This window comes from Loxodonta africana, chromosome 2 (genome assembly GCF_030014295.1).
Source record: "Loxodonta africana isolate mLoxAfr1 chromosome 2, mLoxAfr1.hap2, whole genome shotgun sequence".
NCBI lineage: Eukaryota > Metazoa > Chordata > Mammalia > Proboscidea > Elephantidae > Loxodonta > Loxodonta africana.
The window spans coordinates 96,740,472-96,758,887 of record NC_087343.1 but is presented as its reverse complement, the minus strand read 5'-3'; the positions used below and the strand labels follow the sequence as shown (position 1 = coordinate 96,758,887).

Here is an 18,416-nt window from a genome sequence, read left to right as displayed (position 1 = left end):
ATGAGAGGATTTTCTGTGATCTTCATCATGAGAACCTGTTCAGCCTCCTGGAGGTAAAACTCATGGGGGCTCATCTGAGACTGGGGCCCCAGGATTTTAACTCTCAAGCAAGTCAACACTTAGCCTCCAGCAATTACTCAATTACTGATTAATGCTTCTGCTCCCAGTAAGCTGTGATTGTCTGTACTTGTCTGTTTCTCCAGTTTTCAGGTTTTGCACTGTGACCTCAATTCTCTGGTCAATCTAAGAAGAGTTGTTGATTTTCAGTTTATTCAGCTTTTGTCTTATGATAATGGGGATGAGGACTTCCAAGCTCTTTTGCACATTGGAGTGAAAATGGAAGTCTCCCAGTCTGTTTTAACAAGTCCTACAGGTAATTCTTATTCATGCTAAGGCTTGAGAACCATTGGTAACTTGCCTGATAATGAGAATCACCTTGGTCCTTTGTTCAGCGTATATATTTTCGACCTATTCCGTGGAAACTGTTTGAGAAAATCTAGAATGGGCCCAGGATCAGTGTATATTTAACAAGCATTGCAGATGATTTTTACCATCAGGCGAATTCTAGAAACCTGGATTTGGGGTGGTTTTTAAACTATCTTGTTGTTGTGTGACCTCAAGTCAATTCAGACTCATAGTGACCCTATATGACAGAGTAGAATTGCCCCATAGGGCTTCCTAGGCTGTAAATCCTTATGGGAGCAGATCGCCAGGTCTTTTCTCCCACAGAACTGTTGATGGATTCAAATCATTGACCTTTCGTTAGCATCCGAGTGTTTAATCAATGCACCACCAGGGCTCCTTTCTTTTCTTATAACCTGTTTAAAAAAACACCTGGAAAGCTGTTGCTGCTGGTCTCCTGGTCCTCAGGTCACACTTTGCATAACACTGTTGTAGAGAAGGATCAGTTACAAGTGGAAGAAAGTAAAAGTGATACAGATAATGACACAAATGTCACTTCAAAAGCAAATAATTGGAAAGTCACTGTATTTTTTTTTTTTTTTAAAGGCCCTTAGGAAATTGATGGAGCCCTTGAATGTTTTTGCCTAAAGACCATATGAGAAGAAAGTATCATTTTACAGAGCACAATATTATTAAATTTAGTCTTACCTGAACCTTAGCCAATCTTTGGCAGAGTAGTTTGGTACTGTTTTGAGTAATAAGCATTTGCATACACGTCTTTGTGTGGGTGTATATTTTCATTTTTCTTGGGTAGATACGTAAGAATTGAATTTCTGGGTCACATAGTATGTCTTAACTTTTAAAGATAATACCAAACTGTCTTACAAAGTGGTTGTCTTAGGGTTTTCTAGAGAAACAGAACAGTAAAACATATAGACAAAGAAATTTTTTGAGGAATTGGCTAATAGGATTATGAAGATTGGCAAGTCCAAGACCCATAGGTTAGGCAACATGTTAGGAATTCTGGTAGCCTTGTTCCCAAATTGGTAGGTCAGGGTTTGGGAGAGAGAAAGAAACTATGGCAGAATGTCTACTTATACTCTGGAGGCAGAATCCTCCCTCCTCTGGAAACCTCAAGTTTTGCTCTTAAGACCTTCAACTTACTGGTTGAGTTCCAACCAAAGAACTAGGCACCATAGCCGAGCCAAGTTGACAGAAAAAATTAACCATCACAGTGGTTATATAATTTTACATTCCCAACTGCAATACATAAAGAGTTCAGTTTCTCCACATCTTTATCAATACTTGGTGTTGTCAATCCTTTTGATTTTAGTGGTGGCGTAGTGGTTAAGTGCCATGGCTGTTAACCAAAAGGTCAGCAGTTTGGCTTCACCAGGCACTCCTTGGAAACGCTATGGGGCAGTTCTACCCTGTCCTATAGGGTCTCTATGAGTCAGAATCAACTTGGTGACAACGGATGTTTGTTTTTTTGGTTAGTGGGTGTGTAGTTGTTTAATTCATATTTCCCTAATGGCAATGATGTTGAGCATCTTCTCAAGTACTTATTTGCCATTCATATATTTTCTTTGTTAAAGGGTCTATTAAAACCTTTTGTCCATTTTTTTACATTTAAAAATTTTATTGTGAAATATATGTAAGCAAAAAATTGCCACTCTAATCTCTTTTAATTATACAATTCAGTGATATTAATTACATTCACCATGTTGTGCAAACATCTCCACTATTTCCAAAACTTTTTAATCACCTCAAATAAAAACTCAGGTACTCTTTAAGCAATAACTCACCATTCTCCCCTCTCTCAGACCATGGTAACCACTAATAAACTTTTATATCAATGCATTTGCCTGTTATAGATATTTCATATAAGTGGGCTCATACAATATTTGTCCTTTTTTGTCTGACTTATTTTACTCAGTATAATGTTTTCAGGGTTCATCCATGTCCATAGCATGTGCTAAAATTTCATTTCTCTTTGTAAGTGAATAATTATTCCATTATCTTTATCCAGTCATCTGTTGATGGTGTCCAATTTTTAAATGGGTATCTTTTTATCAGTTTTTAGAGTTTTTTTTTTTTTTTTAAATATATTCTGAATATAAGTCCTTTATTAGATAAATGTTTTGCGTGTATTTTCTCCCAGTGTGGTTTTCCTTTTCTTTTTTTTAATTGTACCTTTTGAAGCATGAAAGGTTTTAATTTGGATGAAATCCAATCAGTCATTTTTCCATTATGTTTTATGCTTTTTGTGTCATATATAAGAACTCTGCACTAATCTTGCCTCATTAACTTGTTTTCCTGGGATAAAATTCACTTGGTTATCTTGTTTGTGAGCTGCTAGATTCAATTTGCCAGTATTTTGTTAAGGAGTTTGAGACTGTATTCATAAAATATAGTCATAAACAAGGCAGCCCATTCCCAAATGGGATTATAACCCCTGGCATTGAGGTTAGGATTTACAACATGTATTTTTGGAGGACACAACTCAGTCTATAACATTATCATTTTAACAAAATTGAATTTTCCAAACTATGAACTTTGGATATCTCCTTTAATTTCTCTCAACAGTACTTTTTTAGTTTTCAGTAGACAGGATATGGATGTATTTGTTAAATTGGTTCCTAAGTATTTTATTGTTTTTCATGCTGCTATGAATGGAATTTTTTTTTTTTAATCTTTTTCTGATAATTCATTGCTAGATAAAGGAATACAATTGATTTTTGCATATTAGTCTTATATCCTGCAACATTACTTAACTTGCTTTAGTTTTAGTTTCCTAGATTTTTTTGGATTTGCTACATATAGTATATGTTGTTCATGAATAAAGACAGATTTACTTTTTATTTTCCAATCTGTATGATTTTACTTTGTTTTTCTTGGCCTATTGCATTGACTAGGACCTTCCATACAATGTTTAATAAACTTGATAAGAACAGACATCTTTGCCTTGTTCCTGATCTTAGATGGAAAGCATTCAGTCTTTTATTCAGTAAGATGTTAGCTGTAGGTTTTTTATAATGCCATTTATCAGGTTTAGGACTTTCCCTCCTATTCTTAGTTTGCTGAAAGTTTTATCCTGAATGAGGATTGGCTTTTGTTAATTTTTTTTTTCTGCATCCGTTGAAATGGGCATATGGCTTTTCTCCTTTATTTTATTAATATGGTGTATTACATTAATTTTCAGAAGTAAAGCCAAACTTGTATTCCTGGGATGAAACTCACTTGGTTATCTTGTTTGTGAGCTGCTAGATTCAATTTGCTGATATTTTGTTAAGGATTTGAGACTAGATTCATTAGGGATATTGGTCTGTAGTTTTCTTATATTATCTTTGTCTGGCTTTGTTATCAGGGAATACTGGCCTCATAAAATTGAGATGGAAAGTTTTCCCTTCTCCTTTGTTTTTTGAAAGTCTTTATATTGAATTGGTGTCACTTTCTTAAACATATGATAGAATTTACCAATGAAGTATCATTGAGCATACATTTTTTTTGGGTAAAGATTCTAAAGTATTAAATCCATTTCTTTATTTGATATAGATCTATTTAGATTTTCTGTTTCGTCTGGGATCAATTTTAATAGTTTATCTCTTTCTTAGAATTTGCCCCGTTTTACCTAAGTTATAAAATTTGTTGGCTTAAAGTTGTTCATAATGCTCTTTTATGCTCCTTGTAATTTCTTTAGGGTCTGTCTCCTCTTTCATTCCTGATTTTGGTAAATTGTGTCTTCAGTAATTTTTTCTTGATTTGTCTAGATAAAGCTGTACCAGTTTGTTGCTTTTTTCAAAGAGTGAAGTGTTGGTTTCATTTATTTCTCTGTAGACTTTTGTTTCTTCATTATTATCACTCTGATATTATTTCTTTCTTAGTACTTTTGTATTTGATTTGCCTTTTTCTAATTATTTAACTGGTCGTTAATTTTTAACATTTAATCATTTATAAAATAAGCATTTAAAGCAATAAATTTCCTTCTAAACACTTCTTCAGCTGCATTTCACAATTTTGATGTTTTGTTTTCATTTTCATTCAGTCCAATTCAAGATATTTCCTAATTCACCTTGTCATTTCTTCTTTGATCCATGAGTTATGTAGAAGTGTGTTGTTTACTTTGCGTATATTTGGGGAGTTCTCACATTTATTTGTTACTGATTTCTAAATAAATCGTTGTGACAAGAGAACATGCTTTGTGTGATTTATTTATTTTAAATTTAGTAAGACTTTCTTTATGGCCTGGCATACAGTCTGTCCTTGCAAACATTCCATGTGCAAAGAAAAAAATGTGTACTCTTGCTGTTTTTGAGTAAAGCATTCACTATATGTTAAGTCAAGTTGATAGTGTTGTTTAGGTCTTCTGTATCATTACTATTTTCTGTTTACTTGTTTTATCAGTTACTAAGAGAGAAATGTTGAAATCTTCAATCATAATTCTTTATTCTTATTTCAATTCTGCCAGTTTTTGCTTCATGCATTCTGGGTCTCTGTTTTAGGTGCATATACATTTAATATCGTTAGATTTTCTTAACGTGTTGACCTAATATATTGCCTTATACAACATGCCTCTTTTATTTAGTAGTATTCTGTGCCTGAAAGTCTGTTTTATCTGATATTAATATAGCCAATCCAGTTCTCTTATAATTAATATTTATATGGTACAACTTTTTCAACCTACTTTTTTTTCTTATATTCCCTTTCTTATAGACTACATATAGTTGCCTGTATTTAGTCTTGCTTTTGTTATCCAGTCTGACAATGTCTGCCTTTGATTGGACCGTTTAGTCCATTCATATTTAAAGTAATTATTCATATGCTTGGATTGAGTTAGGCCTTTCATTTTGATATTTATTTCTCTATATGCCTTATTTCTTTTTTGTCCCTGTTTTACCTTTACTGTTTTCTTTTGTGTTCAACACAGCATGATTTTTACACCATTTTTCTGTGTATGTGCATATGTTTGTATTAGAGATTACAATATGAAACTTTAACTTGTCACAATTTACTTCAGGTTCATACTGATTTAATTCCAGTAAAAAAGCAGTTTTACAATCGTATAGCTCCGTCTTCTCCCCCTATCAAGAACTGTTAAAGGGGCCCGGGTAGCGTAGTGGTTAAGCACTTGGCTGCTAACCGAAATGTTGGTGGTTCAAACCCACCAGCCACTCTGTGGGAGAAAGATATGGCAGTCTGCTTCTGTAAAGATTACAGCCTAGGGGAGGGAGGTGGAGCCAAGATGGCAGAATAGATGCTTCCAGTGAGTCCTCTTACAACAAAGACCCAAAAAAACAAGTGAAATGAGTATATTTATGACAAGCTGGGAGCCCTGAACATCAAAGGCAAGTTTCAAAAACAAACGGAGGGGGAGGGAGAAGAAGAGACGGTTCAGAGACAGAGAGCAGTTACCAAACCTGAATCGTGGGGAGCCCTCAGGCATCATTCCCAGGAGCAGCTGCAGCAGGCCGGTACTAGTGTCCGGCTGGAGTTTTCTCGGGGAGAAGCAGCCAGCCACACAGCCTACTCACACCTCCAGAACCAGAGAAGAACAGCGCTCTTGGCAAAAGCTAAACACTTGAATGTATTTTACCGCTCTCCCTCACTCCCAAGCCAGCTTCAGTGGCTGATTTCCCTGGGCCTGAGATAGGCCCTGTTGAGCGCCTAGAGCCATTCTCCTAGCCTTGGAGAAGGAATAAATTTGCAATTGGGGGAAAAGATAATTTGCCAGCTCTACTAACCGGGGGATCTCAGGACACAAGCGGCTCCTGTCCAGGCATAAACAGTCTGTGGACTTTGAGTATCTCCCCCCTCTGCATGGACCTTTGTGGGCCCGTTTCAGGAGGATAGGCCTTTGTTGGCACACTCCAGCTGTTTCAGCTGTGCGGCGGAGAGGTGGGGGTTTAATGTTTGACATTGCTTTGCCTGTTAAACAGAGTCCTCACCTACCCACATCAGGGGCCTAAGGACTGGTGGCTCCACTCAGGTCACCCAGCCACCCGTGACAGGAGTCCGAGGATAACTGGTAACTCCCAGTCCTTACGACCAAAAACATCAGGTGCCCATAGTCCATCTGCAGAACCCACCCACATGTACATTCTAGGGAACAGGGACATGCTTTCCTCACAGACACATGGGGGACAATTCACAGCCCCTGCCTTGTTCAGAGTGTGACCCCCTGCCGCAACCAGATACCGGTACCTACACCAATTATTACCCCTGGCCCTCTGAGACTGTAGGACAGAGCCTGTACCACACACTTGATGATCAGCAACCTGGGCACCTGAGCTGAATTCATACAAGAAAGGTATATTAGCCCAGACTAATATACCTGACGACAGCTCTAGCCATCTGGGGACAGGACATCAGAGCTCCAAAGGCAAAAATAATCAAGCTAGCTCACTCAAGCAACCCATTTCAGCATATCAAAACAAAACAAATCACGAAGCTACAACACAGTAAGCAAAGAAAATAAACTAATACTGTAACTTATAGATGGCTTGGAGACAACAGTCAATATCAAGTCATATAAAGAAATAGCATCATCGCCTCAACAAGCTCTCAAAACAAAGAATTAAGGGATCTTCTAGATGGAAAGTGCTTTCCTGGAATTACCAGAGGCACAATACAAAAGATTAATATACAGAACCCTTCAAGACATCAGGAAGGAAATGAGGCAATATGCGGAACAAGCCAAGGAATACACAGATAAAGCATTTGAAGAAATTAAAAAGATTATTCAGGAACATAATGAAAAATTTAATAAGTTGGAAAAATCTATAGACAGACAGCAATCAGAAATTCAGAAAATTAACAATAACATAATTAGACAACTCAATAGAAAGAGGAGCAGAATTGAGCACAAGTGAGCAAGTGGAAGCCAGAATTTCTGAACATGAAGATAAAACACTTGGCACTAATATATTTGAAGAAAAATCAGATAAAAGAATTAAAAAAAATGAAGAAACCTTAAGAATCATGTGGGACTCTAGCAAGAGAAGTAACCTACGAATGATTGGAGTACCAGAACAGGGAGGGGTAACAGAAAATACAGAGAGAATTGTTGAAGATTTGTTGGCAGAAACTTCCCTGATATCGTGAAAGATGAGAAGATATCTATCCAAGATGCTCATCAAACTCCACATTAGGTAGATTTTAAAAGAAAGTCACCAAGACATATTATAGTCAAACTTGAAAACCAAAGGTAAAGAGAGAATTTTAAGAGAAGCTAGGGATAAACGGAAAGTCACCTACAAAGGAGAGTTAATAAGAATAAGCTCAGACTAACTACTCAGCAGAAACCACGCAGGCAAGAAGGCAATGGGATGACTTACATAAAAAATTGAAGGAAAAAAAATGCCAACCAAGAATCTTATATCCAGCAAAACTGTCTCTCAAATATGGAGGTGAAATTAGGACATTTCCAGATAAACAGAAGTTTAGGGGATTTGTAAAAACCAAACCAAAACTACAAGAAATACTAAAGGGAGTTCTTTGGTTAGAAAATCAACAATATCAGGTATCAACCCAAGACTAGAACACTGGGCAGAGTAATCAGAAGTCAACCCAGACAGAGAAATCATGAAAATAAATCAAAATAAAAAAAAACACTCAAAACACGGAAACAGCGATGTTATTATTGAAAAGAAAATAACATTAAAACAATAAAGAGGGACTAAGAAATGTAGTCATAGATCTTCCATATGGAGAGGAAGACAAGGCAATACAAAGAAATAAAAGTTAGGTTTAAATTTAGAAAAACGGGTAAATAATAAGGTAACCACAAGGGAGACAAAATATCCTACACATCAAAACAAAATACAAGAAAAAAATAGAGACTCAGCAGAAATAAAATCAACAACAATGAATATGAGGAAAGGACAATATATAATCTACTCAGCACATAAAATTAAGTGGGAAAAAGAAAACCAAACACAAAAAACATCAAAATGATAGCACTAAATTCATACCTATCAATAATTATGCTGAATGTAAATGGACTAAATGTACCAATAAAGAGACAGAGAGTGGCAGAATGGATTTAAAAAAAGATCCGTCTGTATGCTGTCTACAAGAGACACACCTTAGACTTAGAGACAAAAACAAACTAAAACTCAAAGGATGGAAAAAATACATCAAGCAAACAACAATCAAAAAAGAGCAGGAGTGGCAATATTAATTTCTGACAAAATAGGCTTTAAAGTTAAATCCATCATAAAGGATAAGGAAGGACACTATGTAATGATTAAAGGGATAATACACCAAGAAGATATAACCATATTAAATATTTATGCACCCAATGACAGGGCTGCAAGATACATAAACTGTATCAGCATTGAAAAGTGAGATAGCTCCACAATAATAGTAGGAGACTTCAACGCACCACTTTCAGTGAAGGACAGGATATCCAGAAAGAAGCTTAGTAAAGATACGGAAGATCTAAATGCCACAGTAAACCAACTTGACCTCGTAGACAGATACAGAACACTCCACCCAAAAGCAACCAAGTATACTTTCTTTTCTAGTGCACATGGAACATTCTCTAGAATAGACCGCATATTAGGTCATAAAGCAAGCCTTAGCAGAATCCAAAACACTGAAATATTACAAAGCATCTTCTCTAACCATAAGGCCATAAAAGTGGAAATCAGTAACAGAAAAAGCGGGGAAAATGAACACTTGGACCGAACAATACCCTGCTCAAAAAAGACTGGATTATAGAAGACATTAAGGAGGAATAAGGAAATTCATAGTATCCAATGAGAATGAAAATACTTCCTATCAGAACCTTTGGGATACAGCGAAAGCAGTGCTCAGAGGGCAATTAATATCAATAAATGCACAAATCCAAAAAGAAGGGCCAAAATTAAAGAATTATCCCTACAACTTGAACAAATAGAGAGCAACAAAAGAAGCCCACAGGCACCAAAAGAAAACAAATAATAAAAATTAGAGCAGAACTAAATGAAATAGAAAACAGAAAAACAATTGAAAGAATTAACAAGACTAAAAGCTGGTTATTTGAAAAAAATCGACAAAACTGAGAAACCATTGGCCAAGAGGAAGCAAATAACCTGAACACGAAATGAGATGGGCGATATCACAACAGACCCAACTGAAATTAAAAGAATCATATCAGATTACAATGAAAAATTATACTCTAACAAATTTGAAAACCTAGAAGAAATGGATGAATTCCTAGAAATACACTACCTACCTAAACTAATACAGAGGTAGAACAACTAAATAGACCCATAACAAAAAAAGAGATTGAAAAGGTAATCAGAAAACTCCCAACAAAAGAAAACCCTGGCCATGATGGCTTCACTGCACAGTTCTACCAAACTTTGAGAGAAGAGTTAACACCACTACTATTAAAGGTATTTCAGAGCACAGAAAAGGACGGAATACTACCAAATTCATTCTGTGAAGCCACTGTATCCCTGAAACCAAAACCAAGTAAAGACACCACAAGAAAAGAAAATTATAGACTTATATCCCTCATGAATGTAGATGCAAAAATCCTCAAGAAAATTCTAGCCAATAGAATTCACCAACATATCAACAAAAATGATTCACCATGACCAAGTGGGATTCATACCAGGTATGCAGGGATGGTTCAACATTAGAAAAACAATGTAATCTATAATATAAATAAAATAAAAGACAAGAATTACATGATCTTATCAATTGATGCAGAAAAGGCATTTGACAAAGTTCAACACCCATTCATGATAAAACTCTCAGCAAAATAGGAACAGAAGGAAAAATCCTCAACATAATACAGGGCATTTATACAAAGCAAATAGCTAACATCATCCTAAATGGAGAGAGACTGAAAGCATTCCCCTTGAAATCAGGAACCAGACGAGGATGCCCTTTATCACCACTCTCATTCAAAATTGTTTTGGAGTTCCTAGCCAGAGCAATGAGGCTAGATAAAGAAATACAGGGCATCCAGATTGGCAAGGAAGCAGTAAAAGTATCTCTATTCGCAGATGACATGATCTTATACACAGAAAACCCTAAGGAATCCTCAAGAAAACAACAAACTAATAGAAGAGTTCAGCAGAGTATCGGGATACAAGATGAATATACAAAAATCAGTTGGATTCCTCTACACCAACAAAAAGAACATCGAAGAGGAAATCACCAAATCAATACCGTTTACAGTAGCCCTCAGGAAGATAAAATACTTAGGAAGAAATCTTACTGGAGATGTAAAAGATGTATACAAAGAAAATTACAGTACACTTCTGCAAGAAACCAAAAGAGACCTACATCAGTGGAAAAAAATACCTTGCTCATGGATAGGAAGACTTAACATTATAAAAATGTCTATTCTACCAAAAGCGATTTATAGATTTAACGCAATTCTGATCCAAATTCCAGTGACATTTTTTAATGAGTTGGAGAAACAAATCACCAACTTCATATGGAAGGGAAAGAGGCCCCGGAGAAGTAAAGCATTAATGAAAAAACAAAAACAAAGTGCAAGGCCTTACTCTACCTGATTTTAGAACCTATTATACCCCCACAGTAGTCAAAATAGCCTGGTTCTGGTACAACAACAGATACCTGAACCAATGGAACAGAATTGAGAATCCAGACATAAATCCATCCACATATGAGCAGTTGATATTTGACAAAAGCCTCAAAACATTAAATGGGGAAAAGTCTTTTTTTAACAAATGGTGCTGGCATAACTGGAGGTCCATCTGCAAAAAAATGAAACAAGACCCATACCTCACTCCATGCACAAAAACTAACTCAAAATGGATCAAAGACCTAAATATAAAATCTAAAATGACAAAGATCATGGAAGAAAAAATAGGGACAATGTTAGGAGCCCTAATACACGGCATAAACAGTGTACAAAACATTACTAACAATGCAGAAGAGAAACTGGATAACTGGGAGCTCCTAAAAATCAAACACGTATGCTCATCCAAAGACTTCACTAAAAGAGTAAAAGATTACTTACAGACTGGGAAAAAGTTTTTAGCTGTGACATTTCTGATCAGTGCCTAATCTCTCAAATCTACATGATACTGCAAAAACTCAACTGCAAAAAGACAAATAACCCAATTAAAAAATGGGCAGAAGATATGAACAGACACTTCACTAAAGAAGACATTCAGGTAGCTAACAGATACATGAGGAAATGCTCACGATTGTTAGCCATTAGAGAAATGCAAATGAAAACTACAATGAGATTCCATCTCACTCCAACAAGGCTGGCATTAATCCAAAAAACACAAAATTATAAATGGTGGAGAAATTGGAACACTTATACATTGTTGGTGGGAAAGTAAATGGTACCACCACTTTGGAAATCGATTTGGTGCTTCCTTAAAAAGCTAGAAATAGAACTACCATAGGATCCAGCAATCCCACTCCTTGGAATATATCCTAGAGAAATAGCCTTTACACAAATAGATATATGCACACCTATGTTCATTACAGCACTGTTTACAATAGCAAAAAGATGGAAGCAACCAAGGTGCCCATCAACAGATGAATGGATAAATAAATTATGGTATATTCACACAGTGGAATACTACGCATTGATAAAGAACAGTGATGAACCTGTGAAACATTTCATAACATGGAGGAATCTGGAAGGCATTGTGCTGAGTGAAATCAGTCAGTTGCAAAAGGACAAGTATTGTATAAGACCACAGAAATAGTTTTATAAGAACTCAAGAAATAGTTTAAATAGAGAAGAAAACATTTTTTGATGGTTACGAAAGGGGCGAGGGAAGGAGGGGGTGAGAGGGGTATTCACTAATTAGATAGTAGATAAGAACTACTTTAGGTGACAGGAAATACAACACACAATACAGGGGAGGTCAGCACAACTGGACTAAACCAAAAGCAAAGAAATTTCCTGAATAAACTGAATGCTTCGAAGGCCAGCGTAGCAGGGGCGGGGGTTTGGGGACCGTGGTTTCAGGGGACATCTAAGTCAATTGGCATAATAAAATCTATTAAGAAAACATTCTGCATCCCACTTTGGAGACCGGCATCTGGGGTCTTAAACGCTAGCAAGTGGCCATCTAAGATGCATCAATTGGTGTCAACCCACGTGGACCAAAGGAGAATGAAGAACACTAAGGACGCAAGGTAATTACAAGCCCAAGAGACAGAAAGGGCCACATGAACCAGAGACTACATCGTCCTGAGACCAGAAGAACTAGATGGTGCCTGGCTACAACCAATGACTGCCCTGATAGGGAACACAACAGAGAACCCCTGAGGGAGCAGGAAAACGGTGAGATGCAGACCCTAAATTCTCGTAAAAAGACCAGACTTAATGGTCTGAGACTAGAAGGACCTTGGTGGTCACAGCCCCCAGACCTTCTGTTGCCCCAGGACAGGAACCATTCCCTAAGCGAACTCTTCGGACAGGGATTGGACTGTATAGTGGGATGGAGAGGGATGCTGGTGAGGAGTGAGCTTCTTGGATCAGGTGGACACTTGAGACTATGTTGGCATCTCCTGCCTGGACGGGAGATGAGAGGGTAGAGCGGATTAGGAGCTGGCAAAATGGACACGAAAAGAGAGAGTGGAGGGAGGGAGTGTGGTGTCTCATTAGAGGGAGAGCAATTGGGAATATGTAGCAAGGTATATCTAAGTTTTTGTGTGAGAGACTGACTTGATTTGTAAACTTTCATTTAAAGCACAATAAAAATTAAAAAAATTACAGCCTAGGAAGCCCTATGGGGCAGTTCTATTCTTTCTTCCATGAGTCGGAATCAACTTGAGGGTAGTGTGATCAAGAACTGTGAAAAGGAAATTCTACCCTACTTGTAAACTAGCAACTTAGCCTGGCAGAGTTTACTTTATTCTGACAGAAGTTATGAGGGGACTGGGTCAGAGACACAGGACAGTTTACTACCAACTCACAGTACCCACAGCATCAATTTGTACTGAGTCCGCAAGCCCCAGTTCCCAGTGGGTGACACAAGGACCAAAAATATAATACTCTTCACTAGAGTGGCATTCATAAATTGTGTGAACAGGATACTGGTATGTTCTGAAAAATAAGTTTGGTGGTCGAATAAGTTTGAAAAATTCTACAACTATATCTACCTCTTACATAGCCTCAGTGTACATTAGCATATTAAAAGCTTTAAGAAGACTTACAGTAGATAAAGCTATTTAATTTTCTTTGAAGTAAAGTTCCCCAAAATTATTTGACCACAGAATCTTCTTTTTGTTTTTTTACATATTGTAACAACCTGCGAAACTAGTGTTACATGTTTCTCACTTTGGCAAACACTGGTCTAGCGAACAATAGAAATATAGCCAACTTATTTTAAAATCATTGTTAAGAAATATGATGAAATAAAGTAAAATAAGTGTAATCCATCCCAACCTCTTTGAAACTAATGTTTTTCTCTTCCTTAAATGAGTAAAGTATGCAATATGTTTATCTGTATACTCTTTCCATTTATAGGGGATGTGATCAACCTTGGTGACAGACAGCTCACTGTTATGCACATGCCTGGACACTCCAGAGGCAGTATTTGCTTACATGACAAAGACCGAAAGCTTCTCTTCAGTGGAGACGTCCTGTATGATGGAGCACTGATTGACTGGCTCCCATACAGCAGGATAAGTGACTACGTTGGAACCTGTGAACGGCTGATAGAATTAGTGGACAGAGGTCTGGTAGAGAAGGTGCTTCCTGGGCACTTCAATACCTTTGGAGCTGAAAGGCTTTTTCGATTGGCTTCTAACTATATTTCAAAAGCCGGTGTATGTCACAAAGTCTCCACTTTTGCCATGCGATCTCTTGCGAGTTTAGCTCTTCGTGTAACAAATTCTAGGTCTTCACCCTAGTATCTATATTGATACTGTATTATAACTGATTCTGTATTAATCCAGTTCATTTGGTGTGGTTTAAAATGATTAAAAGTGAGCATTTCAAGAAATGCTTTTATATTACTACTGTATCTTAGAGAAAAAACTAAGAATGAGTAAGCCAAAAAAGGAAATTTTTTGTTTAAAGTTTTTCTTTATTTCAAATAAGAAACCACTGAAATAAGCTTATGATTTGCCAAACCTGTCACCTTTTAATGTTTTCTCTAGAAATTACATAGTAATACATGGGGAAGGAAGGTGGTACTTTGCAGGAAGAGAAGGAACTGTCCTTGGCTCACATTTGTCTTACTTTATTTCCTAGATGACCTAGAAAAAAAGGCATGTATGGAAAAAGAGTTTTATGTTTGTACTCTGAAGTTGATATTTTCAGTGTATTATTTAAAGATTAAAGGTTCTTGGGTTTAAAGTACATTAGAACTCAATACAAACAACCTACCATTTTAAAGGACAGCTAAAACACTCCATTTTTATGGGCCTGAATTTTTTATGCCTCATTTTATTTTTTCTTAATATAATTATAGCATACATTACATGTTGTGTAATTTCACTTATGAAAAGTAAAATTTTTGTTTTATTGCAAAGCTTTAAATATAAACTGCAGAAGCGCTTCAGTAAAACTACAGTATATTGTTGTTTGTTATGCAGTGTAGTATTTTCAGTCATAAAAGTGAAATTTAAATGTTTGTAATCTAACTAAAAATTGTAAGATTTCTCTAAAGGACACTGTCAGGCAAACTTGAAAATATACACATTGAGAATAATTTTTTATTGTATCCTATTTTAGTATTAATAGCTATTATGAACAAAATTTTTCTTCTTAAATCACAACTTAAGTATGTGTCATATTTGATAGTATCAAAACAACTATAGCGATCTACAGTATTTTGATACAGACCTTTCGTTTACTTAACATGACATGCATATATACCACAGAAGGCTTTTCAGATTAATTACAAAATGTGCGTTAGATATTGACAGAGTGAATTGCCTTTTTTATCCTGATCCACAACACCTATTCCTGTTCAGTATTCTTTGTCTGGAATGAAAAGAAGCCTACATTTGTAAAGTCATAGGAAAGGTTATAGCACTATTTAGTAAAATGTTTTGGTTTGGTCCTCTTAAGAACAATTTATTAAAAGTCTTTTGAAATATTTCATAAAGATTTTTTAAACTTTTTTTTTAATCGCTGCCTTTTTATTACTGACATGCCTAAGACCATATTGATACAGTTTTGGAGATCAGTTTTTCTAATATTAAGAGAGTCCAGTAATTTTGATTTCTGAAAAATTATGAAATTTTTTCTACCCTACAGCTGTCCAGGTTCTTTAGTTTTATATTCATTTAGCATGCACACACACACACACACACCACATACACATGTATACACACATAGTCATACACATATATGCGCAGCACTGTGCTAAAAACTGTGGAAGGTTAACAAGTGAAATAGACTACATTTCAGCTGGAGGTTGAAGGCAAACATAAAACACGAATAATAATAATATATAGAAGGTGAAGTTAATATGAAGTATATGCGAGTGTAAGGGATATAAATGGAGGAGTATGAAGTTTGGGAGGAAGAGGTTCCCAGAGGAAGGGTTTTTTGGAAGGTTGTTAAGTGGTCAGGGTAGGAAACAAAAATTGCCGAGAACAGGGATGTAAGCATTGCTCTCTAGAGTAGCCTGTTCCTGTGACAATTTAATTTCCAGGAACCCCATATCTTCCAAGCATCATGTATTTAGCATGAAAGAGACAGGGTTGTGATTGTGCATATTAGTCATCCTTAATGAGAAATGAGCTTACTGTCACATACCACCAAATAAACCTTGACTTGGAATCGGAAAGGAGGCCACGATTTGCTCAAATGTAGAATATCGTGGAAGTTTCTCTAGAATGGTCATTCAAGGCAGTAGATCTCTTTCAACTGATGTGCAACATCAAGAATACAGTTTTGGTTCAGGGCAACTACAAACAATCGCTTAATGAGCCTTAAATATAGCCATTATTTTTATATCAGTAGCACAAAAGAAAACCAAAAGTCCTTAATCATTGACCATTTTATCATATTTTGGGACTTTTTTTTTTTTAATCAGGGTATAGTAGGCGCTGAGTTTTATTAGGAAATATTTAAGCCTACTGAAGATTTCTTTATTTACTAAAAGTGCAATTTTTCAGAACACATTGATTTTATGTTTTAATTTCCTGATTTTTTTCACCTTTTCAAATAGTACCATAACATGAGACTGTGATATTTTGCTATGCTTCAGTATGAATTAATTGGGGAAAGAATCTATCATTCGTTGAGTGCACATGCTAGGCGTTTTAAATATGCATTGTTTAATCCTGGCCCCAGTGCAGAGAGATAATTGACCAAGCTGACACAATGCAACTTTGGACACAAAGCTGGTATTTGAACACATATCTGTCTGCCTCCCAGCATAAAATTGGCAAAGTGTATTTTTACTTTCCAACGTGCCACATGTGCCAAGAATAAATCACATGTTAAAACATATAATAATAGCATATTTTTAAAAATATGTTTTCACCCTGACAGTGATCCTTGTTACAATATATGATTTGGGGGAATATTAATAAAAAGTATAATTTAAAGTTGTCAAAATATAAGACATTTAGAAATAATTATTTGTCTTGTTAATACTAAATCTTTGGAAAGTCTGAAACAAAAACTTTGTGTGTTATCCTGATAAAGTTGAATAAATGTTTATGTATATTTGTTCTTATGTGGATAGTAATATGAATGAAACATGCACAAATTGTCCTCCTATAATTTTCTGGTAAGTGTAAGTAAACATCTGTGTGGTAAATATTAAAGTGGACATTTTGAGTCTATAACTGGTATTTTTCTTTAATAAAGTTAGCAAATGTCAGTTAAATTTCTTACAATAGCATTTGCTGTATGAAGTGCAGTTTTGAAAAGCTTGTGATAAATAAGATGTCAAATCAACGGGAAAGAATAGAGGCTCTTGAAACAGAAAAATACCCATATAAGCCTTTAGTATTTAATAAACATGGCATTTCAAACCAACAGGTAAAAGATGAACTATGCGATAAATGTTCCAATTGTTAACGTGAGGAGAAAAAGGTCCCTGCCATCGTAAAAATAAATTCCAAATGGATTCAATACCTAAATTTGAAAAACAAAACCACACATGTATTAGAAGAAAATTTAAATGATCATTTTTAAGACCTTAAGATAGGAAGATCTGCTTTATAAAGAAACAAAAAGCAAAATTATATCAAAATTTAAAATGTCTGTACAACTAGATGCCATAAAAAAATTTATAAAACAGAGGTTAGAAAGAAAATATTCACAACGTGTGTAACGGGAAAAAAATGTAGCAAATATAAAGAACATCTATAATGGGTTATAAGTCATTTAGAAAAAGGTAAGCTTCCTATTAGACAAGTGGGTAAATTATATGAACATGTTCATAGAAGAGGAAACACAAACAGCCAGTAAACATGTAAAATAAGGCCGAACCTCACTAGTAGTTAGGGAAATACAAATTAAAATAATGACAGAGTTTACACTAACCTGATTAGGAAATTTTGAGACTATGGATTTTGGCAAGGGTAAGTAGAAATGGGTATTTTCATGCTAAGCCTGTGGAGTGGTCCAGCCATTTTAGGGGGCACTTTTGAAGTGTGATTTGGTACATTCTGACTTTGGGTTAATAATAACTGGTTGAGCACATCTCTGTTCCTTTCTGAAACTTAGTAAAGTGAAAGAGAAAGAGATTTTCTTTTCTTTTTTTTTTTTAGGCATAAACACATAAGAATAAGAAGAATGGTAAAGGAGACAACAACAGCATATTTGGGAATGCTGAAAAGCTGATGGATAAATGAAAACTGATCTGGTAGATCCAGGAAAGCTGAAAACTATGCCCAAAATGGAGAAAATCAAGAAGCAATATTTTTACAGCACAAAAACCCTTAATAGGCTCAGGAATTGACACTATCAGGTGCCTCTAAGAGTGGGGTAAAAGTCTTTTTGATTCAAATTCGGTTTGAGATTTAGGCTGCCAAATCCCTCATTCTCATGGGTGGATTACCCAGTAAGCAAGGTAAACGCAGGCTTACTTGTGCTTACTTACTAATCG

General features: G+C 35.8%; 1 protein-coding gene across 1 annotated transcript in view; it reads left to right on the top strand.

Annotated features, from left to right (window-relative positions):
• The window catches only part of MBLAC2 (metallo-beta-lactamase domain containing 2), a 33,614-nt gene extending 15,568 nt beyond the window's left edge, over positions 1 to 18,046 (top strand). Inside the window, exon 2 of the mRNA XM_003404978.4 lies at positions 13,865 to 18,046. Within this exon, the coding sequence (XP_003405026.1) occupies positions 13,865 to 14,250 (386 nt within the window). The 3' untranslated portion in view covers positions 14,251 to 18,046. The remainder of the gene's footprint in view (positions 1 to 13,864) is intronic.
• The last annotated feature ends 370 nt before the right edge of the window (positions 18,047 to 18,416 follow it).